This window comes from Rhinopithecus roxellana, chromosome 8 (assembly GCF_007565055.1).
Source record: "Rhinopithecus roxellana isolate Shanxi Qingling chromosome 8, ASM756505v1, whole genome shotgun sequence".
NCBI classification, from domain to species: Eukaryota; Metazoa; Chordata; class Mammalia; order Primates; family Cercopithecidae; genus Rhinopithecus; species Rhinopithecus roxellana.
The window spans coordinates 135,359,159-135,377,165 of NC_044556.1; the positions used below are offsets into that span (position 1 = coordinate 135,359,159).

Sequence of the window (18,007 nt, forward strand, 5' to 3'; positions counted from 1 at the left end):
TGTGAGATCTATCTATCTATCTATCTATCTATCTATCTATCTATCTATATATATATTTTTTTTTTAAACTGGAATAAATTGTATATCTCTTTTACTGTGCTTTAAAATATGCTTAGATCTTTTCCATTCTTAAATACCGTACTTTTCATTGGCCATTCTATTTACTGCACTGTCCTTCCATCAACTACCAAACTTCTTAAAAGAGCAATTTATGGCCAGGCATGGTGGCTTATACCTGTAATCCAAGCACTTTGGAAGGCCAAGGTGGGCGGATTGGTTGAGCCACAACCAATCTGGGCAACCAGCCAGCCTGGGCAACATGGCGAAACTCTGTCTCTACAACAAATAACAAAATTAGCTGGGCCTGATGGCTTGCACCTCTGGTCCCAGCTACTGGGGAGGGCAGAGGTGGAAGGATCCCCTGAGTCCTAGAGGCAGAGGTTGCAGTGAGCCGAGATCACGCCACTGCACTCCAACCTGGGTGACAGAGTGATACCCTGTCTCAAAAAAAAAAAAAACCAAAAAACAAACAAACAAACAAAAAGCAATTTCTAACCATTGTTTTCATTTTTGCACTCTTTTTTTTGTTTGTTTTATTTTCTTGTCTCTTTTTTCTTTTCTTTCTTTCTTTCTTTTTTTTTTTTTTTTGCCAACTAAACGAGGCTAGAGCACTCACTTACCCCTTAATCCTTTACAGTAGAATTTTATCTCCACACTCCACTGAAAGAAACCATAGGTTGTCGGTTGCTTACTGATTATCAAACTTACTCTTTTCTCCTTCTTCTTCTCCTCCTCCTTCTCAGTCCTTCTTCAGCATTTGGTGGTGTCTATCCTTTCTTTCCTGAAACCTGACTCCTTTGGCTTCTATTGTTATTGCATACTGATTCTTCCCCTCTTATTTTTGCTAGTTCCTACTTTTCCCCCTTCAGTTTGTCTATTTCATCTCCTAAGGCTTGTCTCCATGAGAATGACCCTCAGCTGTATTTTTAAGCTGCAGATCTACATGTCCAATTACTTGCTAGCTATCTTTACCTGGATAATTTTTTATACCTCAAATGCAACATATACATAAAAAACAAACTTATATTATCTTCATCCAAAGAAGATTCTTATTTGCAAGCAGCCTCTTTTCTTAGCTTTACAACAAGAGGCCCTGAAATTTGGAAACACAGACAAATACTCACTACAATTTATTGCTACTACACTGTAATACCTGATATGTTTAGTGTATTGTCCATCATTAGCAATGCATAAGTTAATGTGATGTTTAAAATTGCAGTGATTGTGGAACATCAAATAGCATTTCCATCAATTCCTGTATAAAGTATTTGTTTGACGTACTGACTAAAACTGTATACATTCCTCTGCAGAAGTAATGAAGAAGGTTCAACCTACTCAGTGCGCACGCGCGCGCGCACACACACACACACACACACACACACACACACACACACACTTCTAGATTTATGACCACCCTAAGTTCCTATTATTTGTATCATTCTTCTAACACATCTAGGTTAAAGAATGTCTTAGGGTCTCCCTCACTCCCTGGATCTAGTCTTTGGCCAAATCTTTATATTTCTTGCATGCATTTTATTTTTCTTTTCATTCTGCTGCCTTTTTATAGCTAATCCATGTTCTCAGGACTCTCCTCTTGGATTATTTCAGTAACCTTCTAACCAGTTTTCTTGCCTCCTCTTTCTTCTGTTTTAGTTTATCTTAGAGTGCACTTCTGAGTATATCAGAAAGGTTTCTAAGTTAGAAACCTTCAGTGGTTCACCATTACCCATAACCTGAGGTTTAAATTATCTCTTGATTTTTTTTAAACAACCCTTTGCAGCCCCTTACATTTTCTTAAAACTGGATTGTAAGGTGCTTCAAGGCTTGATTGTACCTCTATACTTTATATTCTAGGGGTCCTGTATCTCTTTCAGTACTACATATGTAGAAGTGTTCAAGCAGTATTCTGAAATTGACATTAGCATGTTAACTAAACAAATCATTATAAGTAGATTGGAAATATTGTTTGATTTAAATGGAAAAGGAAAATATCTTTTCTAGCTCTGATGCCTTTCTGAGAATATTATGTACATAATAAAAGAAAAAGAATTGCCACTACTTCTCAGAAAGCTAGAACATTTGTAAGCACAGTTGCCATTCTTTTTTTCTCATCTACAAATGAAGAACTAACTGCATTTTATATAATTCTTATATTTCCCCAGGTCAAGACAAAACTTAAGCCAAGTTCTTCAGAAAACACAGTGACTAAAAAGCAGGAAGGTACTTCATTGATGAAGTCTCATAATCAAGAAATCACTGTTTTCTCGAGTTCTCATCTTCCCCAAGCCAGCAGACATCAAGAAATCTGGTCTATCCTAGAGAATGTTTGGATTACAATATATCAGAACAGGTACTAAATTTGGGGGAATTTTTTTTTTAATTTATTTTTTAATTGACATTATAATTGTACATATTTACGGGGTGCATTTAGATGTTTCAATAGATATATGTAATATATAATCAAATCAGGCTAATGAGCATGATGAATACCTCATGCATTTTAAGTGTTAAGTGGAAAAAAAAAGCTTTTTTCACTTAACATGATATTCTCCAGGTTTATGCACGTTGTCACAAATGACAGAATAGCATTCTTTTTTATGGATGAAAAGTATTCCATTGTGTATATGTACCACGTTTCCTTTATGTGTTCATCGTTACTGGACACTTAGTTTGATTTCATATCTTGGCTATTGTAATGCATTTATCATGCATTTTTCATGAGGTATTCATCAGCTCATGCATTTATCATGATCTTCTTTGTGATAAGAACCTTCAGGCCAGGCGTGGTAGCTCACACCCATAATCCCAGCACTTTGGGAGGCAGAGGCGAATGGATCACTTGAAGTCAGTAGTTTGAAACCAGCCTGGCCAACATGGTGAAACCCCATCTCTACTAAAAAAAAAAAATACAAAAATAAACCGGGCGTGGTGGCGTGTGCCTGTTGTCCCAGCTGCTCAGGAGGCTGAGGCAGGAGAATCGCTTGAATCTGGGAGGTGGAGGTTGCAGTGAGCTGATTGTAACACTGCACTCCAGCCTGGGTGACAAAGCAGGACTCCATCTCAAAAAAAAAACAAAAAACAGAACATTCAAAAGTCTCTCTTCTAGCTATTTTGTAATGTGCAATACTTTACTTTGAGCCATAGTCACTCTGCTATGCAATAGAACACCAGAACTTATTCCACCTATCTAATTGTAACTTTGTACATGTTGACCAACCTCTCCTCATTCTCCTCTCTCTGTTCTCTAGTGACCACTGTTCTACTCTGCCTCTGTGAGATAAACGTTTTTTGTTTTTGTTTTTGTTTTGATTCTACATATGAGTGAGATCATGCAGTGTTAGTATGTCTGGCTTTTTTCACTTAACATGATATTCTCCAGATTTATCCACATTGTCACAAATGACAGAATAGCATTCTTTTTATGGATGAAAAGTATTCCATTGTGTATATGATGTACCACATTTCCTTTATGCATTCATCCATTATTGGACACTTATGTTGATTGCATATCTTGGCTATTGTAAATACTGCTACAGCAGACACAGGAGTGCAGGCATCTCTTTGACATACTCATTTCATTTCCTTTGGATGAATAACCAGTAATGGGATTGCTGGATCAGACAGTAGTTCAGTTTTTAATTATTTGGGGAACCTCTGTACTATTTTACATAATGGCACCACTAATTTACAAATCCCACTAACTGTGTATAAAGTGTTCCCTTTTCTGCACATCATTGCCAACACCGGTTTTTTTGTTTGGTTGGTTTTTTGAGGCAGGGTCTCACTCTGTCACACAGGTGGTAATACAGTGGTATGATCACGGCTCACTGCAGTGACCTCTTGGGCTCAAACGATCCTCCCACCTCATTTTTTTATTATTATTATTTTTTTGTAGAGATGATGTCTCACTGTGTTGCCCAGGTTGGTCTCAAACTCCTGCAAACTTCCTGGGCTTAAGCAGTTCTCTTGCCTTGATTTCCCAAAGGGTTACAGGTGTGAGCCATCAACACCTGGCCAACACTTTTCTTCTTTTTGGTAATAGCCACTCTAACTGGAGTGAGGTGGTGTCTCATTGTGGTTTTGATTTGCATTTCCCTGATGATTAGTGATGTCAAGCATTTTTCATACACCTGGTGGCCATTCGAATGTCTTCTTATGAAAAATTTATGTTAAAGTCTTTTGCCCATTTTTTAAACTTTAAGTTCAGGGGTACATGTGCAAGTTTATTTTATCAGTGAACTTGTGTCATGGGAGTTTGTTGGACAGATTATTTCATTACCCAGGCATTAAGCCTAGTACCCATTAATTGTTTTCCCTGATCCTCTCGCTCCTCCCACCTTCCACCCTCCAGTGGGCCCCAGTGTCCATTGTTCCCCTCCTTGTGTCCTTATGTTCTCATCATTTAGCTCCCACTTATAACTGAGCACATGCGGTATTTGGTTTTTTGTTCCTGCATTAGTTTGCTAAGGATAATGCCCTATATACCCCATGGAGTATTAAGCATCCATAAGAAAGAATGAGTTCATGTCCTTTGCAGGAACATGGATGGAGCTGAAGGCCATTTATCCTTTTGCCCATTTTTAACTGGGTTATCTTGTTTTCTTGCTGTTAGTTTCTTATATATTCTGGATATTAATCCCTTGTAAGATATATAGTTTGTGTATACTTCCTCCCATTCTCTTGGTTGTCTTTTCACTATGTTGTTTCCTTCACTGTGTAAAAACTTTTTAGTTTGATGTAGTTCCATTTGTCTGTTTTTGGTTTTGTTGCCTGTGGTTTTGGAGGTCTTATTAAAATTCTTGCCCAATCCAGTGTCCTGAAGCATTTCCCTTACATTTTCTTCTAGGAGTTTCATAGTTTTGAGTTTTATACTTAAATCTTCAATTCATTTTGAGTTGGTTTTTCTATATGGTAAGAGGTAGGGGTCTAGTTTCATTCTTCTGCATGTGGATATCCAGTTTTCCCAGCACCATTTATTGAAGAGACTTTTTCCCAATGTGTGTTCTTGGTACCTGTGTCAAAAATCAGATGGCTTTGGGTATGTTAATTTATTTCTAGGCTCTCTATTCTGTTCCATTGGTTTATGTGTCTGTCTTATGCCAGCCAGTACCATGCTGTTTTGGTTACTGTAGCTTTGTGGTATATTTTATTGTTTGTTTTTCTCTAGGTTAATTTTTGGTTGTTTGTGGTATATTTTGAAATCAGGTAGTGTGATGCCTCCAGCTTTGTTCTTTTTGCTCAGGGATTGCTTTGGCTATTCAAATTTGGCATGCGAAATTTGTGATTTTTTTTTTGTTTCTATGAAGAATGACACTGGAATTTTGATAGGGATTGCATTAAATCTGTAGATCACGTTGGAAAGTATTATTTTGATGATGTTAATTCTTCCAATACATGAACATGAGACATCTTTCCATTTATTGTATCCCCTTCTATTTCTTTCATCCATGTTTTAGAGTTTTCAGCATAAGATCTTTCACCTCCTTGATTAGGTTTGCTTTTTTGGTAGCTATTATAAATTGAATTGTTTTCTTGTTTTCTTTTTCAGATAGTTCATCATTAGCATATAGAAATACCATTGACTTTTGTATGTTGATTAGTGTCCTGCAACTTTATTGAATTCATTTATTGTCTCAAAGAGATTTTTGGTGGAGTCTTAAGGGTTTTCCATATATACGATCATGTTGTCTGTGAACAGGGATAATTTGACTTCCTTCTTTCCAATTTGGATGCCCTTCATTTATTTTTCTTGTCTAATTGCTCTAATACTTCCAGTACAGTGTTGAATACAAGTGGTAAAAGTGGATGTTCTTGTTCCTTCAGTATGATGTTAGCTATGGGTTTGTCATATATGGCCTTTATTGCATTGAGGTATGCTCCTTCTGTATCTAATTTTTTGGGAGTTTTTAATCATGAAGGGATGTTGAATTTTGTCAAATGCTTTTTCTGCATCTATTGAAATGATCCTATCATTTTTGGTTTTGATTTTGTTAATGTGGTTTATCACATTTATTGATTTGTGTATTTTGAACCATTCTTGCATCCCTGAGATGGATCCCACTTGATCACAGTGAACTTTTTAATGTGTGGTTGGATTCAGTTTGCTAGCATCTTGTTGAGAATTTTCGTACCTATGTTTATCAAGGATATTGGTCTGTAGTTTTCTTTTCTTACCGTGTCCTTGTCTAGTTTTGAAATTGGTAATGTTGGCCTCATATAATGAGTTTGCAAGTATTCCCGCTTCTTCAGTTTTCTAGAATCATTTGAGGAAAACTGGTATTAATTTTTCTTTAAATATTTGTTAGAATTCAGCAATGATGCCATCAGGTCCTGGAATTTTCATTGATGGAAAATTTTATTACTGATTAAATTTCCTCACTTGTTATGGGTTTGTTCAGATTTCCTGTTTCTTCATAATTGAATCCTGGTAGATTGTATGTGTCCAAGAATTTATCTGTTTCTTCTGTGTTATCAAACTTGTTATTGTAGTTATTCATTAATGGCTATTCATAATAGTTTCTTATGATTCTTCATATTTCTGTGGTAATGTCCTTTTCATCTCTGATTTGCGTATTCACTCCTCTTTTTTTTTGTCTAGCTAAAGTTTTGTCATTTTTTTTAGCACTTTCATTACAACATTTTGGTCAACAGTGGAATATGTATGACAGTAGTCCCATAAAATTATAATACCGTATCTTTTACTGTACTTTTCCTATGCTTACATATGTTTCAATACCCAAATAGTTAACATTGTGTTACAGCTGCCTGCAGTATTCAGTATAGTAATATCCTGTACCAGTTTGTAGCTAAGGAGCAATAGGCTATACCATACAGCATAGACGTCTAGTAAGTCATACCATCTAGGTTTATGTAAATACACTCTAAGATGTTTGCATAACAATGAAATTGCCCAGCAGTGCATTTCTCAGAATGTATTCTCATTGTCTTAAGTGATGCATGACTGTGTTACTGTTATTCATTGTAAGATTTTGTTAAAAGAAGATAAATATTTGTTTAAAAGGAAGAAATACTTCTAGTACTTTAGTGTACGTAAACAAACTACTGGCTTTATAACCTGTCACGGTAAAGAAATAACAATAAATGGCATGAGAACTAACAATAATATTTACAAATTTATATTTTCATATAAAGCAAAGGTTTTTTTTGTTTCAATCTTAACGTATTTTTAAGGTTTTGGCTAATCAGACATTCTGGTTAGCAGAAAGTTACCATATATCCCTGACAGGGATTACCACTTTCAAAATAAAATAGATTAAAACTATATCTAAGATATTTTAGCTGTCCTTTCTTAGAGTTCATCTATAATGCACATGAATTTGTGTTGGATACTAGAGAGTTTTGCGTAGTTTCTGGATAATAGACTTTAATAGCATTTCAGCAAGACAAAAATGCTTATATTGCCTTATTAATACATATGTATTTAGGCCTACCTTACTGTTTCTCAAGCCTGGTTATGTACCAGACACATTATAGAAGTTTTTCAACATAATCGTTCATGGGCCTTTCATGTAAAGATGCTTATTTGGAAGTCTGGTAGGACCTGTGCACAATTAGTCATATAAAACTACTAGAGTGAGGCTGGGAACAGTGGCTTATACCTGTAATCCCAGCACTTTGGGAGACTGAGGTGGGAGGATCACTTGAGGCCAAATGTTTGAGACCAGCCTGGGCAACACAATAAGACCCTCTCTTTAAAAATCAGTTGCAAATTTGTAGCTCATCAGGTCAGGTTTTTGGTGTCTTTTCTACTTACAAGGAATTTGGATAAGTGTTAGATACCACTCCTGATTCAAGTTAAAACAAACAAAAACAAATAAACAAACAAAAAAGCAACTTCCCTGCTGTTTCTCATTTAAGCTTCTGAGACTTTTTTTTTTCTTTTTTTTTTTTTTGCTATCCATAAGTGTATTTTCTTTATCTCCAAAATCCTTATAGAAAATTGTTTGGTTTAGCTCTCAGCAGCCTGCTCCTGAGCTCTGAGGAAGCTTGCCTTCTTTTGAGCTATCTGATCTTCCTTCTGAGCAATGGACATTTTGGAACAATTTCACCTCTTCTTCTTTTTTTATTTGTTTAAGTTCTAGGTTACATATGCACAATGTGCAGGTTTGTTATATATGTATCCATGTGCCTTGTTGGTGTGCTGCACCCATTAACTCGTCATTTACATTAGGTATGTCTCCTAATGCTATCCCTTCCCCCTCCCCCAACCCCATGACAGGCCCCGGTGTGTGATGTTCCCCTTCCTGTGTCCAAGTGGTCTCATTGTTCAATTCCCCCCTATGAGTGAGAGCATGCGGTGTTTGGTTTTCTGTTCTTGCGATAGTTTGCTGAGAATGATGGTTTCCAGCTGCATCCATGTCCCTACAAAGGACACAAACTCATCCTTTTTTATGGCTGCATAGTATTCCATGGTGTATATGTGCCACATTTTCTTAATCCAGTCTGTCATTGATGGACATTTGGGTTGGTTCCAAGTCTTTGCAATTGTGAATAGTGCCACAATAAACATATGTGTGCATGTGTTTTTATAGCAAAATGATTTATAATCCTTTGGGTATATACCCAGTAATGGGATGGCTGGGTCAAATGGTATTTCTAATTCTAGATCCTTGAGGAATCGCCACACTGTTTTCCACAATGGTTGAACTAGTTTATAGTCCCACCAACAGTGTAAAAGTGTTCCTATTTCTCCATGTCCTCTCTAGCACCTGTTTATAACTTCTTTCTTGGGCGTCTTTTCATACACTGGATTCTCTTGTATGGCAGCATGAGCTTTCTTATACATCTCCTCCATCATGTCTGGAGTTACATTGTTCTTTATGTATTGAGAGAACTGTTTCTTGTAAGCATCATTATCTTCTTCCATTAAGTAGCACATGTAATCTGCAACATTCTGGCCCATAATGTGCTTCCAGTGTACTTCTGCATTAAATTCCTTGCTTTCAGAATCATAACCAGAGAATTGTTTGGTACTATGAAGGATAGACAAGCCTCCAACCACAGCTCCCATCAGGGTGCCGAAAACTTTATTGCCAGCAGATGTTCTGGCAAGACCTGTGTCCAAATAACAGTTAAAGGCACCTGGCTGACCATCAATGCTTTCCACATTGTATTCATCGCCAGTCTCCTCCACTTGGCCTTCATAGATCTTGTCCATGCCAAACCTATTGAGTAGCCTGCAGGCCAGCAGCAGGCCAGTACAATATGCTGCAGCATAATTTCTCAGGCCAACCCTCTCCCCATTATTTTGGCAGTTCGTTTGCATATGCTGTACAGAGTATCATATCCCCTCTATATGAGCAAAAGCAATCTGACGAATGATATCTCTGTTTGTTACATGAACTATCATCCTGTATTTGGGTGTGTTGTATTTATTTTTATCCTATATCCCCAAGCATTTCCAAATATAGTAATCATTTTTACCCTCTTGTCATCTTCTACATTTCACTTGGTATCTCTTAAAGTAGGCCTTATTCTTAACAATTTTAACAAACCCCATCCTGCAGAACAGAGACCTGCAGAACAAGTCCGCGGCTTGACAGAGACCTGCAGGACCAGCAGCATTAGCAGGGGGAGGAAAGGCGAGACATTTTTAAAAATGTGTATCCTGAGGCCAGGCATGATGGCTCATGCCTATAATCCCAGCACTTTGAGAGGCAGAGGTAGGAGGATTGCTTGAGCTGAGGAGTTTGAGACCAGCCTAGGCAACATGGTGAGATTTTGTCTCTACAAAAAAAAGTTAAAAATTAGCTGGCCATAGTGGCATGCACCTGTGGTCCCAGCTACTCAGGAGGCTGAAGTGGGACAATCACTTGAGTCCGGGAGGTAGAAGCTGCAGTGAGCTGTAATTATGCCATTGCACTCCAGCCTGGATGACAGAGTAAGACCCTATCTCAAAAAGAAAGGATATCAAAAAAGTTTGGGAACCTGTGGTAAACATCTTTAAACAGTATGTCACATTAAAATATATATCCACACACTCAGTATGTTTTTCTTCAACCTTAAGATACATTTTCTACCAGATGCAGTGGTTCACTCCCATAATCCCAGCACTTTGGGAGGCTGAGGCAAGAGGATCGTCTGATCTCAGGAGTTTGAGACCAGCCTGAGCAACGTAGCGAGACCTCATCTTTACTAGAAATCAAAAAAGTTGGCCTTGTGTGATAGCCATCACCTGTAGTGCCAGCTACTCGGGAGGCTAAAGTGAGAGAATTGCTTGAGCTCAGGAGATCAAGGCTGCAGTGAGCTGTGATCGCACCACCGTACTCCAGCCTGGGAAATTGAGCATGACCCTGTCTCAAAAAAAAAAAAATTTTTCAAGTGAAGGACCTCTAAATTTTAGCCATGGATCCAATAGTTAATACATTCCACAGTGTCTATAAAAGTCTAGAATCAAGGGAAAATGGTGTATTTATTGTATTTTTTTCATACTTTCAGGCACTTGGTAGTAGGTCATTTGATCATGACGCCTTAAGAGGAAAGAAGAAATGGAGAAATAGTAACATGGATTTAGGAAGGAGGAGTGGTAGTTACAGTGTTAGAGAGTGTTCAAGAAAACCTTCATTTAAAAAATGACATTTGCGGGGGCGGAGCAAGATGGCCGAATAGGAACAGCTCCAGTCTCCAACTCCCAGTGCGAGCGACACAGAAGACCGGTGATTTCTGCATTTTCAACTGAGGTACTGGGGTCATCTCACTAGGGATGGCCGGACAATCGGTGCTGGTCAGCTGCTGCAGCCCGACCAGCGAGAGCTGAAGCAGGGCGAGGCATCGCCTCACCTGGGAAGCGCAAAGGGGAAGGGAATCCCTTTTCCTAGCCAGGGGAACTGAGACACACAACACCTGGAAAATTGGGTAATTCCCACCTCAATACTGCACTTTAAGCAAATGGGCACACCAGGAGATTATACCCACACCTGGCCAGGAGGGTCCCACGGCCATGGAGCCTCCCTCATTGCTAGCACAGCAGTCTGCGATCTAACCGCAAGGGAGCAGTGAGGCTGGGGGAGGGGCGCCCGCCATTGCTGAGGCTTCAGTAGGTAAACAAAGCCACTAGGAAGCTCGAACTGGGTGGAGCTCACAGCAGCTCAAGGAAACCTGCCTGTCTCTGTAGACTCCACCTCTGGGGACAGGGCACAGCTAAACAACAACAACATAAAAAGCAGCAGAAACCTGTGCAGATGCAAATGACTCTTGTCTGACAGCTTTGAAGAGAGCAGTGGATCTCCCAACACGGAGGTTGAGATCTGAGAACAGACAGACTGCCTGCTCAAGTGGGTCCCTGACCCCTGAGTAGCCTAACTGGGAGACATCCCCCACTAGGGGCAGTCTGACACCCCACAACTCACAGGGTGGAGTACACCCCTGAGAGGAAGCTTCCAAAGTAAGAACCAGACAGGTACACTTGCTGTTCAGCAATATTCTATCTTCTGCAACATCTGCTGCTGATACCCAGGCAAACAGGGTCTGGAGTGGACCTCAAGCAATCTCCAACAGACCTACAGCTGAGGGTCCTGACTATTAGAAGGAAAACTATCAAACAGGAAGAACACCTATACCAAAACCCCATCAGTACGTCACCATCATCAAAGACCAGAGGCAGATAAAACCACAAAGATGGGGAAGACGCAGGGCAGAAAAGCTGGAAATTCAAAAAATAAGAGCGCATCTCCCCCTGCAAAGGAGCGCAGCTCATCGCCAGCAACGGATCAAAGCTGGTCAGAGAATGACTTTGATGAGATGAGAGAAGAAGGCTTCAGTCCATCAAACTTCTCAGAGCTAAAGGAGGAATTACGTACTCAGCGCAAAGAAACTAAAAATCTTGAAAAAAGAGTGGAAGAATTGATAGCTAGAAAAATTAATGCAGAGAAGGTCATAAACAAAATGACAGAGATGAAAACCATGACACGAGAAACATGTGACAAATGCACAAGCTTCAGTAACCGACTCGATCAACTGGAAGAAAGAGTATCAGCGATTGAGGATCAAATGAATGAAATGAAGCGAGAAGAGAAACCAAAAGAAAAAAGAAGAAAAAGAAATGAACAAAGCCTGCAAGAAGTATGGGATTATGTAAAAAGACCAAATCTACGTCTGATTGGGGTGCCTGAAAGTGAGGGGGAAATGGAACCAAGTTGGAAAACACTCTTCAGGATATCATCCAGGAGAACTTCCCCAACCTTGTAGGGCAGGCCAACATTCAAATTCAGGAAATACAGAGAACGCCACAAAGATACGCCTCGAGGAGAGCAACTTCAAGACACATAATTGCCAGATTCACCAAAGTTGAAATGAAGGAAAAAATCTTAAGGGCAGCCGGAGAGAAAGGTCGGGTTACCCACAACGGGAAGCCCAACAGACTAACAGCAGATCTCTCGGCAGAAACTCTCCAAGCCAGAAGAGAGTGGGGGCCAATACTCAACATTCTTAAAGAAAAGAATTTTAAACCAAGAATTTCATATCCAGCCAAACTAAGTTTCATAAGTGAAGGAGAAATAAAATCCTTTACAGATAAGCAAATGCTTAGATATTTTGTCACTGCCAGGCCTGCCTTACAGGAGACCCTGAAGGAAACCCTAAACATGGAAAGGAACAACCGGTACCAGCCATTGCAAAAACATGCCAAAATGTAAAGACCGATCGAGGCTAGGAAGAAACTGCATCAACTAATGAGCAAAATAACCAGTTAATATCATAATGGCAGGATCAAGTTCACACATAACAATATTAACCTTAAATGTAAGTGGACTAAATTCTCCAATTAAAAGACACAGACTGGCAAACTGGATAAAGAGTCAAGACCCATCTCACATGCAGAGACATACATAGGCTCAAAATAAAGGGATGGAGGAAGATCTACCAAGCAAATGGAGTACAAAAAAAAGCAGGGGTTGCAATCCTAGTCTCTGATAAAATAGACTTTAAACCATCAAAGATCAAAAGAGACAAAGAAGGCCATTACATAATGGTAAAGGGATCAATTCAACAGGAAGAGCTAACTATCCTAAATATATATGCACCCAATACAGGAGCACCCAGATTCATAAAGCAAGTCCTTAGAGACTTACAAAGAGACTTAGACTCCCATACAATAATAATGGGAGACTTCAACACTCCACTGTCAACATCAGACAGATTGACGAGACAGAAAGTTAACAAGGATATCCAGGAATTGAACTCATCTCTGCACCAAGCAGACCTAACAGACATGTATAGAACTCTCCACCCCAAATCAACAGAATATACATTCTTCTCAGCACCACATCGCACTTATTCCAAAATCAACCACATAATTGGAAGTAAAGCACTCCTTAGCAAATGTGCAAGAACAGAAATTATAACAAACTGTCTCTCAGACCACAGTGCAATCAAACTAGAACTCAGGACTAAGAAACTCAATCAAAACCGCTCAACTACATGGAAACTGAACAACCTGCTCCTGAATGACTACTGGGTACATAACGAAATGAAGGCAGAAATAAAGATGTTCTTTGAAACCAATGAGAACAAAGATACAACATACCAGAATCTCTGGGACACATTTAAAGCAGTGTGTAGAGGGAAATTTATAGCACTAAATGCCCACAAGAGAAAGCAGGAAAGATCTAAAATTGACACTCTAACATCACAATTAAAAGAACTGGGGAAGCAAGAGCAAACACATTCAAAAGCTAGCAGATGGCAAGAAATAACTAAGATCAGAGCAGAACTGAAGGAGAGACACAAAAAACCCTCCAAAAAATCAATGAATCCAGGAGTTGGTTTTTTGAAAAAATCAACGAAATTGACAGACCGCTAGCAAGACTAATAAAGAAGAAAAGAGAGAAGAATCAAAGAGACGCAATAAAAAATGATAAAGGGGATATTACCACCGACCCCACAGAAATACAAACTACCATCAGAGAATACTATAAACACCTCTATGCAAATCAACTAGAAAATCTAGAAGAAATGGATAATTTCCTGGACACTTACACTCTTCCAAGACTAAACCAGGAAGAAGTTGAATCCCTGAATAGACCAATAGCAGGCTCTGAAACTGAGGCAATAATTAATAGCCTACCAACCAAAAAAAGTCCATGGACCAGATGGATTCACAGCTGAATTCTACCAGAGGTACAAGGAGGAGCTGGTACCATTCCTTCTGAAACTATTCCAATCAATTGAAAAAGAGGGAATCCTCCCTAACACATTTCATGAGGCCAACATCATCCTGATACCAAAGCCTGGCAGAGACACAACAAAAAAAGAGAATTTTAGACCAATATCCCTGATGAACATTGATGCAAAAATCCTCAATAAAATACTGGCAAACGGATTCAGCAGCACATCAAAAGGCTTTTCAACCATGATCAAGTGGGCTTCATCCCTGGGATGCAAGGCTGGTTCAACATTCGCAAATCAATAAACGTAATCCAGCATGTAAACAGAACCAAAGACAAGAACCACATGATTATCTCAATAGATGCAGAAAAGGCTTTTGACAAAATTCAACAGCCGTTCATGCTAAAAACGCTCAATAAATTCGGTATTGATGGAACGTACCTCAAAATAGTAAGAGCTGTTTATGACAAACCCACAGCCAATATCATACTGAATGGGCAAAAACTGGAAAAATTCCCTTTGAAAACTGGCACAAGACAGGGATGCCCTCTCTCACCACTCCTATTCAACATAGTGTTGGAAGTTCTGGCTAGGGCAATCAGGCAAGAGAAAGAAATCAAGGGTATCCAGTTAGGAAAAGAAGAAGTCGAATTGTCCCTGTTTGCAGATGACACGATTGTATATTTAGAAAAGCCCATTGTCTCAGCCAAAAATCTCCTTAAGCTGATAAGCAACTTCAGCAAAGTGTCAGGATACAAAATTAATGTGCAAAAATCACAAGCATTCTTATACACCAGTAACAGACAAACAGAGAGCCAAATCAGGAATGAACTTCCATTCACAATTGCTTCAAAGTGAATAAAATACCTAGGAATCCAACTTGCAAGGGATGTAAAGGACCTCTTCAACGAGAATTACAAACCACTGCTCAGTGAAATAAAAGAGGACACAAACAAATGGAAGAACATACCATGCTCATGGATAGGAAGAATCAATATCGTGAAAATGACCATACTGCCCAAGGTTATTTATAGATTCAATGCCATCCCCATCAAGCTACCAATGAGTTTCTTCACAGAATTGGAAAAAACGGCTTTAAAGTTCATATGGAACCAAAAAAGAGCCCGCATTGCCAAGACAATCCTAAGTCAAAAGAACAAAGCTGGAGGCATCACGCTACCTGACTTCAAACTATACTACAAGGCTACAGTAACCAAAACAGCATGGTACTGGTACCAAAACAGAGATATAGACCAATGGAACAGAACAGAGTCCTCAGAAATAATATCACACATCTACAGCCATCTGATCTTTGACAAACCTGAGAGAAACAAGAAATGGGGAAAGGATTCCCTATTTAATCAATGGTGCTGGGAAAATTGGCTAGCCATAAGTAGAAAGCTGAAACTGGATCCTTTCCTTACCCCATACGAAAATTAATTCAAGATGGATTAGAGACTTAAATGTTAGACCTAATACCATAAAAACCCTAGAAGAAAACCTGGGTAGTACCATTCAGGACATAGGCATGGGCAAGGACTTCGTGTCTAAAACACCAAAAGCAATGGCAGCAAAAGCCAAAATTGAACATGGGATCTAATTAAACTGAAGAGCTTCTGCACAGCAAAAGAAATTACCATCAGAGTGAACAGGCAACCTACAGAATGGGAGAAAATTTTTGCAATCTACTCATCTGACAAAGGGCTAATATCCAGAACCTACAAAGAACTCAAACAAATTTACAAGAAGAAAAGAAACAACCCCATCAAAAAGTGGGCAAAGGATATGAACAGACATTTCTCAAAAGAAGACTTTCATACAGCCAACAGACACATGAAAAAATGCTCATCATCACTCGCCATCAGAGAAATGCAAATCAAAAGCACAATGAGATACCATCTCACACCAGTTAGAATGGCAATCATTAAAAAGTCAGGAAACAACATCGTGCTAGAGAGGATGTGGAGAAATAGGAACACTTTTACACTGTTGGTGGGATTGTAAACTAGGTCAGCCATTATGGAAAACAGTATGGCAATTCCTCAAGGATGTAGAACTAGATGATGTACCATATGACCCAACCATCTCACTACTTGGTATATACCCAAAGGATTATAAATCATGCTGCTATAAAGACACATGCACTCGTATGTTTATTGCGGCACTATTCACAATAGCAAAGACTTGAAATCAACCGAAATGTCCATCTGTGACAGACTGGATTAAGAAAATGTGTCACATATACACCATGGAATACTATGCAGCCATAAAAAAGGATGAGTTTGCGTCCTTTGTAGGGACATGGATGCAGCTGGAAACTATCATTCTTAGCAAACTATCACAAGAACAGAAAACCAAACACCGCATGTTCTCACTCATAGGTGGGAACTGAACAATGAGATCACTTGGACTGAGGAAGGGGAACATCACACACTGGGGCCTATCATGGGGAGCGGGGAGGAGGGAGGGATTGCATTGGGGAGTTATACATGATATAAATGATGAATTGATGGGTGCTGACGAGTTGATGGGTGCAGCACACCAACATGGCATAAGTATACATATGTAACAAACCTGCACGTTATGCACATGTACCCTAGAACTTAAAGTATAATAAAAAAAAAAAAAAAGAAAATGTGGCACACATACACCATGGAATATTATGCAGCCATAAAAAAGGATGAGTTTGTGTCCTTTGTAGGGACATGGTTGCAGCTGGAAACCATCATTCTTAGCAAACTATCACAAGAACAGAAAACCAAACACCACGTGTTCTCACTCATAGGTGGGAACTAAACAATGACATCACTTGGACTCGAGAAGGGGAACATCACACATCGGGGCCTATCATGGGGAGGGGGGAGGGGGGAGGGATTGCATTGGAAGTTATACCTGATATAAATGACGAATTGATGGGTGCTGACGAGTTGATGGGTGCAGCACGCCAACATGGCACAAGTATACATATGTAACAAATCTGCACGTTATGCACATGTACCCTAGAACTTAAAGTATAATAAAATAAATAAATAATTAAAAATGACATTTGTACTGTCTTGAAGTGGGTGAGGATGGGAGCATATAGTTATTTACAGGTAAAGCGTTTCAGATAGAGGAACAGAAATTACAAAGAGCTTGAAAGAACATGTCTAATACGTTGGGTGAACTGAAAGAAGGCCTGTGTGGCTGGAGCAAGGGGGCAGAGTAGGAGAAGATGAAGTGGGGAGGGACAGTGTGCTGATTGTTTGGGGCTAGTAAGCCATTGTGAGAATTTAGGGCTTTTACTCTTAGCAAAAGCTACAGCACAGTTTTAAGCAAAGAAATGACAAGATCAGGCCTGTATTTTAAAAAAGATTGCTCTGCCTTGTTGAGAGCAGGCTGTGAAGTGATGAGGGTGGGCAGGAAGAGGGCAAGATACCAGTTAGGTGTCTACTGTGATAATCCAGGTGGAAAATGATGATTTGGGTCACGGCAGTTGTGGGAGAGATGTTAAGAATTGGTCAAATGCTGGATATATTTTAAAGGTAAATCAAGATTTGCCGATACATCTCAAGAGACAGGAGCAAAAATAGTAGTACCCACAGCAAAAGATGATTGTACCTGCCGATCCTATGACTGGTATGGTTATTTTCATTCTCATCTCATGCTCATTTCTCCCACATTTTGTCATTTAGGATAAACCCTGGAGGAAGGGCTTTTAGTGCCCTCATCCTTTTACCTAAATTGTATAAATCTATATAAAAATTATAATGGAAGTTTTTGGAATGATGGTATCTAGTATATAGTACTTTGATTTACTGATGGCTTTCCTAGTAGATGTTGT

General features: G+C 39.1%; 1 protein-coding gene and 1 pseudogene across 4 annotated transcripts in view; one reads left to right on the top strand and one right to left on the bottom strand.

Moving 5' to 3' along the window:
- SWT1 (SWT1 RNA endoribonuclease homolog) overlaps positions 1-18,007 on the top strand; it is a 147,923-nt gene that overhangs the window by 67,791 nt on the left and 62,125 nt on the right. For all 4 annotated transcript variants that reach the window (XM_030936033.1, XM_030936035.1, XM_030936034.1 and 1 more), the window contains one exon: positions 2,223-2,410. In XM_030936033.1, coding sequence (XP_030791893.1) covers positions 2,223-2,410 — 188 coding nt within the window. The remainder of the gene's footprint in view (positions 1-2,222; positions 2,411-18,007) is intronic.
- Positions 8,030-9,592, bottom strand: LOC104664468 (annotated as a pseudogene).